This window comes from Anabrus simplex, chromosome 4 (genome assembly GCF_040414725.1).
Source record: "Anabrus simplex isolate iqAnaSimp1 chromosome 4, ASM4041472v1, whole genome shotgun sequence".
Lineage (NCBI taxonomy): Eukaryota > Metazoa > Arthropoda > Insecta > Orthoptera > Tettigoniidae > Anabrus > Anabrus simplex.
Window position 1 is genome coordinate 221,541,373 of NC_090268.1, and position 18,255 is coordinate 221,559,627.

The window sequence follows — 18,255 nt, forward strand, 5'->3', positions numbered from 1 at the left end:
CTGTGGCACTTATAAAATCAACATAGCCAGTCTCTCATAGTTTATATTATATTAAATTTCAAGAAGTGAAATATTATATTATAATATAAATAGAAGAGGTGTGAAATGACAATTATCTATTCAATCAGTCATCAATGTTCTGCGTTTAGTGCTGTCAGCCAAATGGTAGATTCCCTATCAATTGTTCCATAGCCTTTTCTTCAACATCTTAAACATTTCCCTTGATAAATTATTCCAATCCTTTACTCCACTCAAGCTTATTCGTCTACTAATATCATTCCACGCTGTCTCTCCACTGACAGCTCGGAACATACTTCGTAGCTTAGTCCTCTTCCTATCCTCTACTCTATATTTCCCTTTCCTCTTGCCGCCCCCCCCCCCTCCTTCCCCCTCTGTAATACTCCCCTGATCTCCATCTTCCCTCTGCTGTTCTACCTGTAGTGACCCATACCAATCCCTCACCAATACTTCTCCTTGGCCCACTCACTGAGGAAAACCCTTAGCTCTCATTTACCTTCCCCTTAAACATTAGCCCACCTGTCTTCCATAACTTCTCCCCTTCCTTTCCCTTGCTCTTGCCTACCTCCCATGTCCTGTACATTGATTGAAGGAGACCTCTTTTCATTCTTGTCCTCCATTACAAGCCTAATTACCTCCCTCAAACTCACTATCTCTTCCATCATCTTCCTTAACCCATTCACGTACCATTTAATTGAACTTATTTATGCCTTGGTGTACCATTTATTTTCATTACTTTACATGATATTATCACCGACACTTTAAAAGCACTTCTTTACAGCAACAATTATTTATTTCTACAGTTGTGATGCATGAATGATACTCTGGAGTATTACTTACATGCTCGCAGTTCCATTCCCTATCGTGTAAACTATGTTTAGAAGCTGTTGGTGTGGCATCAGTGACATACTTGACAGCAAAATAGCACTTTGTTCACCCCTACCAGCGGGGGGGAAAGGATGTACTACAACGAGATTGAAGACACAGGAGCGAGGTGGCGGGGAAAGAAGGACGAACTACATCGAGGTTGAAGACACAGGAGTGCGATGATTGGAGGGGGTAGGGGGGAAGAAGGATATACTACAATGAAGTTGAAGACACAGGAGTGAGGTGGGAGGGGGAGAAGGACGTACTACAACGAGGTTGAAGACGCAGGAGTGAGGTAGGTGGGGGGGGAGAAGGACGTACTACAACGAGGTTGAAGACACAGGAGTGAGGTAGGTGGGGGGGGGGAGAAGGATGTAACATTGGAGACACAGGAGTGAGGGGGTGGGGAAAGAAGGACGTACTACAACAAGGTTGAAGACACAGGAGTGAGGTGGCGGGGGAGAAGGACGTACTACGAGGTTGAAGACACAGGAGTGAGGTGGGCGGGCCGGGGGAAAATGACGTACTACAACGAGATTGAAGACACAGGAGTGAAGTGGCGGGGGAGAAGGACGTACTACAAGGTAGAAGACACAGGAGTGAGGTAGGCGGGAGGGGGGGGAGAAGGACGTACTACAACGAGATTGAAGACACAGGAGTGAGGGGGCGGGGGAGAAGGACGTACTACAACGAGGTTGAAGACACAGGAGTGAGGGTGCAGGGGCGGGAAGAAGGACATACTACAATGAGTTTGAAGACACAGGAGTTAAAATAAGTAAGAATGTAATACAGTAACAGGTTTATACATGTTATGAAAGTATGACCCATAGCACACAGCCTAGAGTGATGAAGAGAGTACTAATTTGGAAATCCGGATGAGATTTTTTTCTGAAGACGTGGAGAAAAATTTCACCTTGTTTTCTGACACGGCAAAAGCCCAAACACTTACTTTCATGTCTGTTATATACAGGATTGACAAAATGTTACAAGCAACTCTATGATCTGTCTTCTGTTTAAACAATTTGATAATGAAAGTTGGACCTGATTTCTCTTGCTGTTTGCAGTAAACGAAGTCCAGGTGAACATGCTCAAGTCGAAGCAGCAGTGGTCGAGCTTGCAGGAAAAGATTGCTGAACAGAGGAAGAGATTTGAGACCTGGAACAACACCATTGCCAGCCGCCTTCGAGAGCTGCAGGACAAGATCACTCAAGCTCGCCATACTGCCAACGGTGTAAGAATCGTACCTTTTAGTTGCGTGGTCTGAAGAGCAGACATGCTTCAAAACGTATTAAATGCATCCAAAGTTAAAATACAGTTTGATGCAGTTTCCCCTCCAATTATGTGTTCTTTAATAATGTTGAAATTGATCTGGTTATTTTGTTATTTTTTCCAGAGTAATCAAGTGCTGAAAATCTTGATTCAGATCCAATCATATTACAGTATGTACACAACAGCGAACAGTTCAGATTGTACTATATTTTCCAACGTGTATTCAGATTGGCTGTCGTTATCTCACAACCTGCAATTGTGCACTTCCTACCATTATGGAGAGTTACTTACCCAAGTGGAAAGCAAAAGAGTTCCAAAACTTAAAAAAAACCAATGTGGAATGGAAGTGAACACTCCTGACGAATTTTACGAATGATTATTTTCATTCAAAATTGTAATCAGATAACCTCTAAGTTTTCCAGTCAGTTGCAACATACTAGAAAATACCTTAAAAAAGAAAATGTTTAATTAATAACAGAATGAGAAAAAGAATATCCGATTTTATTGAATCACTTTTATATTATTTGGTTCCTTGCAGTAAATCCTGTCGTGTGATTTGGAATGGTTTAGCTGATCAATAACTTGAATTTTTACTTCATTATCTATCTTCAGCCTTCCTATTTCATGTGTAACTTATCAAAATATTAAAAACATTATCAGAATAAAATGGCATTATGTGTAATTTGAGTGCTCAACCCGGAAGCTGGTTTGGACCTCAACAGCTTTGCCATCAGCTGATAGGTGGCCCAGGCATATTAACACGTTGAGTGCCAAGCCGATTATAGCACACTATTCCACTGGTGCCAGGCATGAATTTCAATAGTATTCTGCTGGTGCCACAGCAATTATACATCTTGTAGGCTGTTTATATAATCTTGCGATATATTAATATGATGTAGTAAGTAAACTTTATCTCATCATACCAAGGTCATGTGTGACGCCATATGGTGTCACATCAATTTTTACTAAGCATAAAATATAGTGTGACGCCATACGGTGTCACATAATTTTTTGATGTTTTATATGGAATGTACAACACAAATTTCAAAGATGTCAAATTTATGTGATAATTCAAACTAACACCATATTTACGAAAACCTGCTCTAATCCAAAACAAGTCCTTATATTACATTATATATTGTTACCCCCTGTGGGTGGGGGACGCAGATGAAAAATACACCCCTGGTATACCCTGCCTGTCATAAAAGGCAACTGAAAAGGGTGACCTAGGCGCGGACACGGATTGTGGTTTGGTACCATCTGTTGGACCACCTGTGGATGGCAAGAGTTGAATAAATCCACAGGTAATTCCTGCCTGTCGTAGAAGGTGACTAAAAGGATCATGTGGCCATTGGTCTGCTCTTTATTCTTTTTGAGGGTTAGTTGTAGACCAATTCAAAATTCTTGATGTGCGTGCTCCTGTGGCTGAAGAAGTATCAATTTGAAGATTTAGATGCTCCTGGCTTGTAAATGGAATATCTTTCTGTGTCCCTACACAAGGACCACAGTCATCATTGTTCACATGATTGTATACACCATTTGCACCAGCATCGTCCCCACCTATAAATGTCACTATCAGTATCACCACTGTCTTCCACATCACTCGATACATTCATCATGCTGTCAGGGCACTCATCGTCACTAGCGTTATATTCACTGTCATCAACACTTCCATCTTTCTCTCCATCAGAATCCATAAGTAATTCAGAAATATCCAATTCACTAATTTTCTTCTGGGTAAGTCACCATTTCTACCAAGAATATTACCAATATCTTCCATTTCTTTATATTTTTGCAGAGCTATACAAATCGAATGATAATTCGCACGTAAACGAGGGAAAAAACAATGCCTGGGGCGCTTTCACTTTTAAGAATGATCACTGGCCAGTCAGTGGTTATGGAAGAATACTGCGGCGCTCTATGGTGGCACATAGTTGCAATACATAGCTGGAATAGACCCTATAGTTCGCATTTCATGTAGTACCAATTTTACACGCATAGATGCCACAGCTGATTTTCTACAGCGCATCGCCCAAAACTCTGCTGTGCCGTGTATGGCGTCACGCCATCTCTGATTTCAAGACCTGTGTGCCGCCATATGACGTCACGCCATCTTTGATTTCAAGACCTGTGTGCCGCCATATGGCATCACGCCATCTCAAATTTGAAGACCAGTGTGATGGCGTCACGTGGCACCCAACGTGTTAAGGAAATGAGGAGTGAGGTAGATTCCTGTTGCTTTCCTCACTGAGCCAGACATTGCTATTACATCTCAGTTTGCCAAGCCCACTGAAATGCCCGCACCAACCAATCCTATGAGCGACATTTTCACACCGTTCATAACAGGAACTGGCTGCATTGAACCCAGGACCCCTGTAACCAAAGGCCAGTACGCTAACCATTTAGCCATGGAGCTGGACATAAAATCACATTACAGGAAGTTTATAAAAGATCCTATTACATTAAATTGTCATCATCATTGGTTAATTCTACTAAACTGAATTTTCCTTTTTTTGCTAGTGGCTTTACGTTGCACCGACACAGATAGGCCTTATGGCGACGATGGGATAGGAAAGGGCTAGGAGTTGGAAGGAAGCGGCCGTGACCTTAATGAAGGTACAGCCCCAGCATTTGCCTGGTGTGAAAATGGGAAACCACAGAAAACCATCTTCAGGGCTGCCGACAGTGGGATTCGAGCCCACTATCTCCCGGATGGAAGCTCACAGCTGTGCGCTCCCAACCCAATTCACCTGGTAAACTGAATTATTAACACAGCATTAAAACCTTCCCTGCAAAAAAAAAATCTGTCATGATTTAGAGATCTCCCTTGTCACATTGAGATTTCCCCAAGTTCTGTTGTGGGCAAGAGATGGTAAAACTTAAGCTGAAGACTTGGTGATTTGGCCATGACATGGCCGCTTCCACAAACCTTACTTAAAGGCCTTAACCTAAAACACTATCTTACAAATACCACATATCTACCTATTTCTTTAGCTATTCAGTATATTATAGTAAACTTCCTTTTAAACTATAAGCATGGAGTGCCGAGCAGTGCTCATCATGTAGTGAGCATTGTGCGTGGTGGAGTGATGAGCCCTGCTCGCATGGTACACATGTGCATTTTATTTTGATGTAGCACTTATGAATTTATTAACTTAACCATTACGGTTTAATTTGTTTTGGTCCATATTGACTTAAATCTATTCACCACCGAAAATCACTGCTATATATCTAAATCACCCTTGTCAATACTATTAAAAATTTGTAGTTGTTCATTTATTTCAATCAGTAAGCGCTGTACATGTTTCGAGAACTTTGCACATTCTCTTCTTCATTGGCCCAGAAACCACCAATAACGTCTTGGACTTGACCTATCACCACCTCATATTTAACAAAAATCAAGCTATTATAGATCATAAGACACCTTCTCTGTATAACATATTAAAACTCATATAGTACCAGTAAACAATTCAATTTAAAATATTAGGTGTGACCATCAAATAAACTTTAAATTTACAATCTTCTACATAAAATTCAATTAAAGTGATAGACTTGTCCAGTAACTAAAACATGTAAAACTACATATAAATCAAATTATCATAAAATAAATGTCTCTCTCTTAAAATACTAATAAAATCCTTCAAATCAAAATTTTCGTCTGCAATAAATTGTTGTGACTCCTTCCGTTGAACAATGCCTTCCCGCGAACAATCTCTTACTGCTCTGTTAGCCTTTGTTTTCACTACATGAATGGACTGTTTGTATATAAGAAAATAAGGTCGACTTTGAATTCTGATTGATTTCTTGCAGAAGCATGCAAGCCAGTTCAAAACATATTCTTTGTCCTTTGAAACCAGAAACCATACAACTCCATTTGTCTATTGGCACCAATTGAGTCCGATTAACATGTACTTGTCACTGTATGGCTCTGCCAACTCATTATGAATCTCTGTACTGCAGCATGTGTTCTTTTGAATTGAGAGGCGAGCTGACGGAGGGGTTGACAGTCTTTGAGACTTTGAACTTGGGTGAGTGGGCATGCAGCAAGGGCACAGAACTCTGGTAGTTTGCTGCCACCTCATCTAGGCTGCATTAACCCGAGAGCAACCATCTAGATTGTCACCATCAAGTGTTAACTAAAGAACCATGAACCTGAATTTTTTAATTTTCATTTTTTACCTTGATTAGATCCCTGCCATCTATATGAACATTTCACTGTGATCCACACTCCATGTTTTCTCTGTTTTCTTAATATTTGACCACACACCATTATTCATTTGAATTCAGAACCTGAATTGACATTTCTCAATGAGTAATAAGGTGTCATTGGTGATGAATAGTGTGCCAATTAGCTGTGTCCATACACAAGATCAACAAAAGTGGTACTGGGCTGATCCTTGATGCACAGCAACTCAAACAAGAACAAATGGGCAGTGGAGAGCACTGCTGGAAGTTAGCTTTCATCTTTACAACATAGGCTACTGTATATTTTTTTTTTTTTTTGCTAGGGGCTTTACGTCGCGCCGTCTTATGGCGACGATGCGATAGGAAAGGCCTAGGCGTTGGAAGGAAGCGGCCGTGGCCTTAATTAAGGTACAGCCCCAGCATTTGCCTGGTGTGAAAATGGGAAACCACAGAAAACCATTTTCAGGGCTGCCGGTAGTGGGATTCGAACCTACTATCTCCCGGATGCAAGCTCCCAGCCGCGCGCCTCTACGCGCACGGCCAACTCGCCCGGTGTATATATTTTAACTTCCACTAAGCAGAGTGGCCACACATGTTAACATACCATGGCTATGGAGCTAAGTTCTGCATTTGGGAGATAACTGGGTTCACACACTGCTTTTGCCTGCCTGAAAATGTTTTTTCCTATGGTTTCCTATTTTTACTTTGATGTAAATTCTGGAACAGTTCCTATTCATAGGCTACAGTCAATTCCTTCCACCTTCATCCCCAATTTCATTCTGCATCATTTTTTTTTTTCATATTCATTATCTCGTCAACTGAGGTTGGCGTCAGGAAGGACATCCACCCATAATTACATGGCCTATAATTTCACATCTCCACATCTCCGACCCCATACCGGGAAATAGGAAGATATTCTTCCAGCTCAGACAATGAACTTTCTCTACCGTGTCTAGGAATTCCAAATAAAATTCTTGCTGGACAAAGAGGTTGTGAGATCTGTAGTTTCAGCACTGCATAATCACTCATTTGTCATCAGCCCAGACTTCATTGGTCCTCTACCTTGGATTTTAGCAGGGCTGCATCACCTGAGGGTGTACTTCCCCTTAAACTACAATCACCGATTTTTATTATTAGTCTTAGTTGTAAATATGGGACTGTCATATTTCTGGTCCTAGTTGTTCCTCCTGGCATCTCCCTGCTTTGTCTTGTGTGATTCTTGCCAGTGTTCCTATGTCAGTCTGCATTTTCTAATGTCACTGTGAATGTCCATGTATTGTTGGTCTGTGAGTTTCATGGTTTGTGGTTTTGCATTCTTTTTCTCATTGTTTATGATGTCTGTTCAAAATTAGTGTATGCCATCATAGAGACATTATGGTTTGTGTGTTAACTCCTCAGACAATGATCTTCTTCTACCCATTGTGATTTCAAGAGAGTAAGGCCACAGTTGAAGAGAGCTTTACACATGCCTGGCTGAATGTTCAGCATCAATACCTTGACACCGGTTCAATTTTAATCGCATCTCATTCATTCGTCTGACTCGGGGACTAGTTGTTTGTGTTTGTCCCAATGCAATGACCCCACCAGGTGCACTTATCCACAGAACACAAATAACTTTCACCAGGAGCACACTGCATTTTATTTTGTTGTCAAAATGTCACTCTAGCCTTCTCTTCTGTGAATATTAGGTACTCATGTGTAAAAATACTTCCAGATCCATTTGTCCGTAACGAGTCGTGCAGGAGTTGGGTGCGTGCGTTCCTACAAGATGGCTAACTTGGCACCAAGCACTACTTCATCCATTGTGATCAGCTACGCCATAGAAAGTGATGCTCAAGACGCATCACTACTCTATCTCTCCAGCGAAACCACGGTGAGTTGAGTAACAACAAGAGAACTACTGACTGTCAGTGTAACAGTTAGCTTACCTGCTGCTTGCTTTACAGAAGGAGTTCATTGCTGTTGAGATGGTGAACCGGAGTATTCGCTTCGTCTGGAATGCTGGAGGTGGTGTAGGCGTTGTCACACATCCTCGACTAATTGAGACGGGTAAACTGAAAGAAGATAAGAACTGGTATCGCATACAAGTTGACAGGTGTGTATTGTATTGTGTAACTTATGGAAGTATTGTGTGATACTGTAATGGAAGTGCTGTGTTGTATTGTGTAACATGTGGAAATACTGAGTTTTGTAAAATATGGAAGTATTGTGTCTTATTATAATGTGTAATATATGGAGTATTGTGTGATATTGTGTTGCGTAAAATATGGGAGTACTGTGTGATACTCTGATGAGTAACATACGGAAGTGCTGTGTTATATTGCATTGTGTAACATATGGAAGTATTGTGAAATAATTTTTGTAAAATATGGGAGTACTGTGTCCTATTATGATGTGTAACATATGGAAATATTATGTGATATTGTGTTGTGTAACATATGGAAGTACTGTGTTATATTGTATTGTGTAACATATGGAAGTATTGTGTGATACTGAGTTTTGTAAAATCTGGAAGTATCATGTCCTATTATGATGTGTAACATATGGAAATATTATGTGATATTGTGTTGTGTAGCATATGCAAGTATTCTGTGATACTGTGTTATGTAATCTATGGGAATGTCGTATCATACTGTGTTGTATAGCATATGGAAGTATTGTGTGATATTGTGCTGTGTAATATATGGAAGTATGTATTATGTTGTGGTGTAACATACTTGAGTATTGTGTGATATCGTGTTCTGTATTATATGGGAATGTTGTGCATATTGTGTTGTGTAACATGTGGAAGTATTGTGTGATATTGTATTCTGTAAGATATGGGAATGTTGTGTCATATTGTGTTGTTTAGCATGTGGGGGTGTTGTGTGATTGTGTTGTATAACATATGGAATTATTATGTCATACTGGAGTATTGTGTGATATTGTGTTCTGTAATATATGGGAATGTTGTGTGATATTGTGTTGTGTAAAATATGGAAGTATTGTGTGAGACAGTTAATAGTTTAAATTAAGAAAAAAAAAAAAATTTACTTTGAATTGTGCAATTAATTTCCAAATACAGCTCTCTTCTTCAAAAGGAGTCTTCTTTTGCTTTTTAAAATACTGCAGGCACACTAATTTTGTTTTCGTTTTCCAGTTTGAAATGTTGTTGTTAGGCTTTGCACACACAATGGGTTTTCTCTCTTCAGTAAGTAGGAGTGTGCTATACCACAGCATGATACCCCAAAGTTTGCTTACCAAATCTCATTTTCAGATTTTGACCTTTTTTTTGTGTCCAAAATGCCTTCACTAGGCAAAATCATTGTACTTGGGGACCTCAGATTCATAGAGAACTGAACAAAACATGAATGTAATGTGTGTTGTAGGACCAGTAATATCGCCAAGCTTTCGGTGAGGCACCAGGTCCTACCAGACGGTTCTCCCGAAGCTGACGGCAATCCCGTGACCAACACTTCAGAGGCTGGCTTCAGTATCGTCAATGTTGGCCCGCGAGACACAGTGTGGGTAGGAGGACTTCCTCCAAAGCAACCTCGACCACCGCAATTGTATTCCACAAGCACCGGGCTGCAGGGTTGTCTACACCAGCTGGTCCTAGACGGGTGGCCCCTCGGCCTGTGGAACTTTGCAACGGAAACCAAACATGCCTGTACTGCCTGCTTGGAGGGGTAAGTTCTTTAGCTACACTCAGACTAACACTAGGAAGTATCTCATTGCAGGTGGGCAGGAAATATTTCAAGGATCACAGTTGGAAAGGGGAGATTACGTACTGATTGCTGAGGAAGGAGATTACTCACATGATACAAGAGTTGTTTTTTAAAATAAAATTAACATTCTTCCTCTTCTTCTTCTTCTTTCTAGCCTTTTCCCACTGGTACATGGTCCGCTGTTTTAATCTTGGCTCACCATTCTGCATGATTTTGGGCATCGTACAGCATTTTCTGTGTCATGTCAGTGCTAATTTAGACGTCCATGTGGACGTTGCCTATTAATTTAAAAGAAGTAGGTGATATTGTCAACCATTCCAGGTGCAAGCAGGAAAGGATCTTACCATTAGAGATGCTTTTCCCGTGCCTTCTCGGTGATGGGTGCGAGGCCTATTTGCTATGTACTGTGTATACCGAGTGGTACAGCTGCGCCTATTCACCCAGTTTTATGCAACCTGCAGATTATTGCCCATCCTAAAAACATTGATCTTGGCTACTCACAGTGATGATATAGATGTTGATTTCCATAGGGAACCTGAAATATTTGGTCCGAATGAGTAAATTTATAATACCAATATAAATGGTCCGTTATCGGACATTATAAATTTTCCAGCTAACTCATTCCTGGTTGCCAGCGTTTTGCCCCGGTGTGCTAAGTTGGGCTCATCAGTTGCTAAATGCACACACACCAAGACACATGGCTAATGCATACCGTTGAGGCCACTGCATAGGCTACTTGGAACCACCGGCAGTGCCAATGCACTATGAGAGACTTTATCTCATTACCAAAAATTGATGCCTGCCTGGCCATCAGATGATACAGATTTCAGGTTCCCTATAGGAATCAGCTAAGGGAAACACACTGAATCAATTTACTTTTAGTTCTGTCAAGTACAGATATCAACAAGTTCTCACACTGGTTATTCTCCTCACCATCACAGTTGATTCTGAAAAGTACAGATATCAACAGTCCACACACTTCACTTTGCCATCACAAGGCAAGACTGATTACCCTCTCACTCAAATTGATTCTGACAAATACAGATATCAACTTACTCAAACACACACTCTACAGTCTCTTACTGCACTGTCTCTTACTGTCTGACTGAAAGCTCGATATATATACTGTTTGTCAAACAGTATAGAAATATCGACTTCTGGAAATGTTCTTGCAACACTGTGAATGGAACACATCTGAATACACAAGTAACAAACAATCAACCGACCTCTCGATTGGATTAAATCAAAGTCAAATGTTCGATTACCATTTACAAACACACTTGGACAGGTCTACAAAATTCCTAATGTTTCTACATGTATCTGGATAATAAATTATTACTGTAAGTTTCCAGAAAGCTCCATATGTATCAGAATGATAGTGGATTATACCCAGTATACGAATGTTACAGAGCTTTCTACAGTTTTCGACTACACAGTATTTGAGGTTAGACGTATTCACGGTACGTATTTTAGGTTATACAAATGTACAGTACATATTTACAGGGTATAGTCGTACTTAGCATAATAATTGAAGGTTTTACAAGAGTTAGGTTATGCGTAGGATGGCGTACATATGACTAGAGAAGAACTGTGAGTGATAAAGAGAGACCTGTCTATTTCGAGTTGACCTGCGTGTCTGCCCATACACCCAGTCCCCAACAAGACAGAGGACATCTTGGAACAAAGGACAGTTAGGCCCGGAGCTGGACAAGATTGTCCTTGTTTCCTCTTCAGGGCTGCCACCTTTTGTAAAAACAAAATAAGTAACAATACAAGCCATTTTATGGAAATAATGGCCACTGTTGATTTGAGAACAGGATTAAAGTACCAGGTGTATTTGATGTTTGAATTTTCTGCATTTGAAACCAACATCAGATGTTATCATGGTGTGAGATTTGATATTTGTTGAAATCAGAAGTACCTATTTCTCATATTGGTGCACTTGATTGCCATCAAAGAGAATGCACTTGAATCAGGAATGCTAAGCTTCACTCACTTCTGCAATGCACCTTTGAGATGCTTGAAATGATGTGTCTAGAGCTCAATCTCTTCACCTTCCAGACAAGAAAAATGAATGAGCTGTACTGCAGCATTGTCTTCAGAGAAGATGTTGTTTTATCACAAAGCTGCGTAAAACTTAAGTAATTTTCTCCTTTCTGGATCACTTATTTCTTAAATTTGGTTACTGATCAACGGATAATACGAGACTGCCATTATGTTTCTGTGACAGCTGTTAACTGTATTTTACAAACAAGTTGTTTATATATTTCAGGGCCGGGCAGACAAAAGATGAGGCCATTTTCTACTTCAGTGGAGACGGCTATTCCTCACACAACATGACCAGCTTCATTCCAAACAAGTTTGAATTCAGCTTGACCCTGAAGTTTAGAACCCTGGATGAAAATTCACTCATATTTTTAGGAATAAGTGACAAAAAAGTGAGTAATTGGTATAAAATTTAGTTGTAAACCACTTAACAATACTTTAACTGTTGAAATTGGGATCATCTTTCTGGAAGAGCAAATGGCTCTGAGAGAGACGTCTATGTAGTTAGTCACCAAATGGCACCAATTTGGGAGCATTTTTTCCAAAACTCGACATTTGCAGCAAACATCAGTTTTCAGGAAATGTGTTTTTTTTATTATTTTCACTTAGAAGCATATGCATGAAACATTTCAAATTTTCATCGATATTAGTTCCAGTAGAGACAAGCACGGTACCTGAATAGAACTTGTTAAAACTTAAGAGGATGAGGTAAGGTTAGAAGATAATTTTCTCATGTTTTTTCAAAAGTCGATATATGCAAATACTCTGGCAAAATGGAACTTCAAATTAATACTCTAACTGAATGATATAATTTTGTTTATGGAATTATTTACTTATTTTTATTTTGTGAATAATATTTTTTGAATATTTATTGATTTTTAGCTCCATTGTCATACATTTTATAATATAGGCTACTTGGTATTGTAAGATTACATAATATTATTAGATTCTAATGCGCTTAGCATCAAGCAGTAAGGTATTAATCTATATTATCAATCCTATTGAATGAACACATTAATATCAAGAGTCTGTTGTTCTATTGTACCACCGATTACCCATGAGAATGCCACGTGATTAATAGTTAACTGCATTTATCGATGATTGCTTTAACTTTCTGAGAGCATATATCAACTTTTGCAAAAACCCAGTGATTTCAACCACTTCTATACATGGCAAATATCGACTTATGCAAAAGATGATTGCACAGGATGGTCGGCAAGGTCAAACTGATAATATTAGCATGCATAACTCAATTTCAAAATTTATTGCACTTATTGAGTTTTGAAAAAAAAAAACGCTCCTCAATTTCAAATTGTGGAGAAAGCAAATTTCAAGTTTAAGCGTTTAACGCTCGTTTAACCCCTCAGGGCTGAAATATTTTCAAACCTTATCCTTCTTAACATTTAGGATATAAATTATGTGGCATTTCAAATCAATCAATCAATTAATCAATCAATCAATCAATTAATCAATCAATCAATCAGTCAGTCAATAAGTCATATTGATATGCATTTAGCACTGTTGCCCAGGTAGCAGGTTTCCTATCAGTTATTTATCTAACCTTTTCCTAATTGTTTTCAACGTACTTGGAAACTTATCGAACATTTTCCTTCATAAATTATTCCAGTCCCTTACTCCTCGTCCTAAAAATGAATGTTTGCCCCAATTTGTCCTCTTCAATTCCAACTATTTATCTTCATAATTTCCTACTTTAAAAAGCTCAACTCAACCTTATTTGTCTGCTAATATCATTCCATGCCCTCTCTACATCAGCAGCTGGGAATATACCCTTAGTCACGCAGCTGGTCTCCTTACTCTCAAGTCTTCCCATGCCAAAGTTTGCAATACTACTCTTGTCAGTAATCATCAAGAATAAGTTGTGCTGCCTTCCTTTGGATCTTTTCCAGTGTTCATATCAAGTAATCCTGATGTGGATCCCATACACTGAAACCATACTCTAATTGGGGTCTTACCAAAGACTTATACACCATCTCTTTACTTCCTTTCTGCAATCCCTAAACACCCGCATAACCATGTGAAGATATCCGTAACTTTTCTTTACAACCTTGTTAATGTGATTACCCTAGTAAAGATCATTCCTTTTAATAACACCCCCATTATTATTATTATTATTATTATTATTATTATTATTATTATTATTATTATTATTATTATTATTATTATTATTATTATTATTATTATTATTATTATTATTATTATTATTATTATTATTATTATTATTATTATTATTATTATTATTATTATTATTATTATTATTATTATTATTATTATTATTATTATTATTATTATTATTATTATTATTATTATTATTGCTGTTGTTGTTGTTGTTGTTGTTGTTGTTGCCATGTTTTCTTGGATCACAGAGGTGAAAGAAGGTGCGGGCTGGAATGGGTCTATCTACAAGAGTCAAGGATTAATTTAAAACTTTAAAATAAAGATTATATTTCTTTTCAGATATTAAATTTTAACAAACAACAAGATTTCAGGTACAGGTAGTTAGGTACAAAATAGAAAACTCAAGAATTAGTAATTTACAATTTTGAGCTTAAAGCTCATATCTTATAAAGGTCCCAACATCGCTAATGGTTTTCAAGAGCACAAGTTATGGCCTTCCAAAGGCACCACACAAATATCTAATACATTACCAGAAAAGAGCTTACATGCTCTACAAATTCTACCAAGACAGCACTCCCAACACTTACAGCCTCATTAAGGCAACCTTTTACATTAGAGATTAGAGTGTCTTTGCTCAATAAAATTATATTTCTAGGCCTCTCTAGGCACAACCTACAATTTACAACACCATACTAATTACCTTTTAGTTTACACCAGGGTATCTAGTACCTATTCTACTGGGCCTTTATGGAAATTAATAGGATCAATTACTGGCCCCAAAAACAAAATGTATGGAGGCATACACTTGCACTCCTTGAAATCAAGAGTTAAAACCCTACTTGGGCTTGCGGCCCGACGACACAGAGGCTAATCCCACACTACTGAGGTGACTAGAAGAACAAGTTAATTTACAACTTACAAGAGAAAAGCAGTTACAAAATTTTAGTCAGCTCAAGATTAATTGAAGGGGAATTCAAGAGGTTAACGCACTCTCTATCCCTGATTTACAGTTTAAGTCCTTAGGACTTACATGAAATTTTACGTGAGAAGCAAGAAAGTTTACATTTACGAAATTGACTGTTACATAGTTAAAGATTGGAACCTTCCCCTCAAGTTCAGCTTGCAGAGGTAACTACAGAAATAGAAAACTGGTGGCCATTACCTGGGCTGGTGTTCTGCCTGCCAAAGAATGAGGATCCCTGCCTCTTCTCTTAACACAACACAAAACACTCAGTATTGCGATGATCAATAAGCCAAGTTAACTCGAAAAAGCGACAGCTTTTATACCAGAGAGGAAGTTTCAAGAAGGCTCTGGACTAAATCTGGACACACCCTCTCATTTTATTGGATGACCAAAAGGTTACAAGAAGCCTATGATTGGCTGAAAAATAAATACACAAAATTTCTGATTGTTCAGAAACCAACACTGGCGGGATGAGTAAGAAGTGTTGCAAACCTTGAAGTACCAAAAATAAGAAAAGTCAATTCAGTTCAGAAAAGCAACAAACACAAAATTTCTTTAAATTTCTAGTTATTCCACTTTGCACCAGAGTGCATTACCTCAGTTCTTTAATAGAGACATCTATGGAGAAAGCAAAGCAAAGCAAAGTCACCTCCGTACAGGCCATGAAGGCCCTTGGAGGAGTGGAAGGTAAAGGCTTCCACCATTGTTAACCTTGGCACGTTATGGGGTAGAGTGGTTAGCTCTACGTGCGGCCGCCTTTGCCCCCAGGAATTAACCTGGTACTCATTTTTGGTGTAGGCTGAGTGAACCTCAGGGCCATATGCACCTCCGGAAGTGGAAATCTCGTTTCTTAAATTTTACGACTTCCTAACGGGGATTCGAACCCACGTCCTTCCATGCGAACCATCTATGGAGAAAAGTCCAAATTTCTTGAAATCGTTGTTTAACCAGTGACAAAACAAAGAAATCCAGTCAGTTTAGGAAACTTTAAAGTAACATATTACTCCATCATTTTAGTAGTGACTTGTTTTGATCAACGTCCCAACTTCTTGTACTAGATGTTCCAATTTTTATATGATAGATAGCCTTCTTCAAGGTGCTTCATTTAAATGCACGGGGATTTGGTGTACCTCCCGGTACAATTATTATTATTATTATTATTATTATTATTATTATTATTATTATTATTATTATTATTATTATTATTATTATTATTATCATCGTCGTCGTCGTCATCATTGTTGTTGTTATAATCCTCTGGTCGAAAACATACAAATTTACAGTTAATGTACAAGTCAATTTGAAGTACACAAAACATAACATGTGAGATCATATTACACATGCCCAGGATTTTGCAATGTGTAATGCACTCAGAGTGGCTTGTAGAAGATCATCCTCTGTGCAAGATGTTGGGCACATAAGGCACCAGGGCACTGAATCATGTGGCTCGTAGTTTGTTCTTGTCCGCATTTATCACGTTCTATCAGTTGTGGTGAATCCCCATTTCTTCAAGTTATCCCCATCAAGACAGTAATTAAAACCGAGAGGACTCTTTCTCTTGGTGAAATGTGCAACCTGACTTTTCATTCCATTTACCATCATACCATTGTCCACTGTTCATCTCACAACCATGTCTAAGTCTTTCTGGAGTTCCTCACAATCAACTTTGTATTGCGAACGGTTTCAGAGGAATGAATAACTGTTTTCTTTCTTTTTCTTTCTTTGCTATTAACCCTTGTTTTATCCCCTAGGGTGGAAGTTTGTCAAACCATTTCTTAGAGAGTACCTAACACATACGGCAACCATCATGAAAAATTTGAAATTCCTACATTGTGGGGTTTCAGAGCTCAGACAGTGAGTCATTAGGTTTCTGTCACAGACTGCAGCAGAAGAAGTAATGGTGGCCATCAACAAGATGAAGAATGAAAGGTAAAAGGTAAAACACTGGGAGAGCGTGGAGATATCACATATAGACCACCAGCACAGCTGTGAGCAAGATGTCTCCTTAGTCACGCCATGAAATTCTTTGAACGGGTGCCACACGTTTCGTGTTGGAAAAACATGCAGGAAAAGTAAAGACTGTACACCTTTGTTAGGGTCCCACATAGCTCTCCAGTACTATGGCATACAAGCTGGATCCAACTTCTCTATCGAAATGTTTCTAGTGTAGTCTGGTGCTGGCATCTCTCTACCTTTTAAAATCACTGTTGGCATCCATCAGGGTTCAGCACTCTCTCCATTACTACTCATCCTTTGCATGGATGCAGCTAAGACTGATATACAGTCCCCTCATTCCTGGATGCAGAGTATGTGGCATTTATGTAACCCCTCTCACACTTCAAAATCAGATGCAAACTTGGAAAGATAGACTAACAGAGAATGACATGTGTTTCAGTCATCAAAAGACTAAATATCTGGAAAGCAGTCCTCAAACCACTGGTACCATCAGCATCAATGACTGGGATTTGAAGAAAACCACAGAGTTCAAATACCTTGAATCTCTAACAATATCCACAAATGACACCCAGCTTAGAGATAAGTCACTGGTGTTCACAGTGACCAAAAGATCTGAAGGCAAAAATGTATAAAATAGTGTTGCACCCAGCAGCTCTCAATGCGATTTCCTTTGGTGAGAAAATGAGGACAGGCTCTCCACGCAGTGCTCATGAAAAAGCTGCAATGATCCCTTGGATTGACACATTGCAAGCTTGCAACACACAACAGAATTTTAGGAAAAAATAAATTCATGGTGACCCCAGAAGAATGGGTTACCCCAAGGAAGTGTCCTTCCACCAATCCCTTTTCAACATCTATACCAATGACCAGCATTTACCTGAAGGAATGGAAAACTTCATCTACACAGATGACCATGCTATTATTACACAACCTAGCATATAATCCTGAATATCACCCGCACTTTTTTCCCCAAAATCATCATCATATGTCGTGTAAATCATTGCTGAGCATCGTAACCCCATTTGACTTCACACAATATTGTGGATTAAGCGGCGCCAACTTTGACGATGTTCAGCTTCTCTTAAAGCCTGCTGAAGAGTCAGACCG

The 18,255-nt window shown here is 39.0% G+C and overlaps 1 protein-coding gene across 1 annotated transcript in view; it reads left to right on the forward strand.

Annotated features, from left to right (window-relative positions):
- The window catches only part of wb (wing blister), a 682,542-nt gene that overhangs the window by 606,376 nt on the left and 57,911 nt on the right, over positions 1-18,255 (forward strand). The window contains exons 35-39 of the mRNA XM_068227209.1: positions 1,950-2,116; positions 8,054-8,212; positions 8,286-8,434; positions 9,708-10,007; positions 12,319-12,484. Of these exons, the coding sequence (XP_068083310.1) occupies positions 1,950-2,116; positions 8,054-8,212; positions 8,286-8,434; positions 9,708-10,007; positions 12,319-12,484 (941 nt within the window). The remainder of the gene's footprint in view (positions 1-1,949; positions 2,117-8,053; positions 8,213-8,285; positions 8,435-9,707; positions 10,008-12,318; positions 12,485-18,255) is intronic.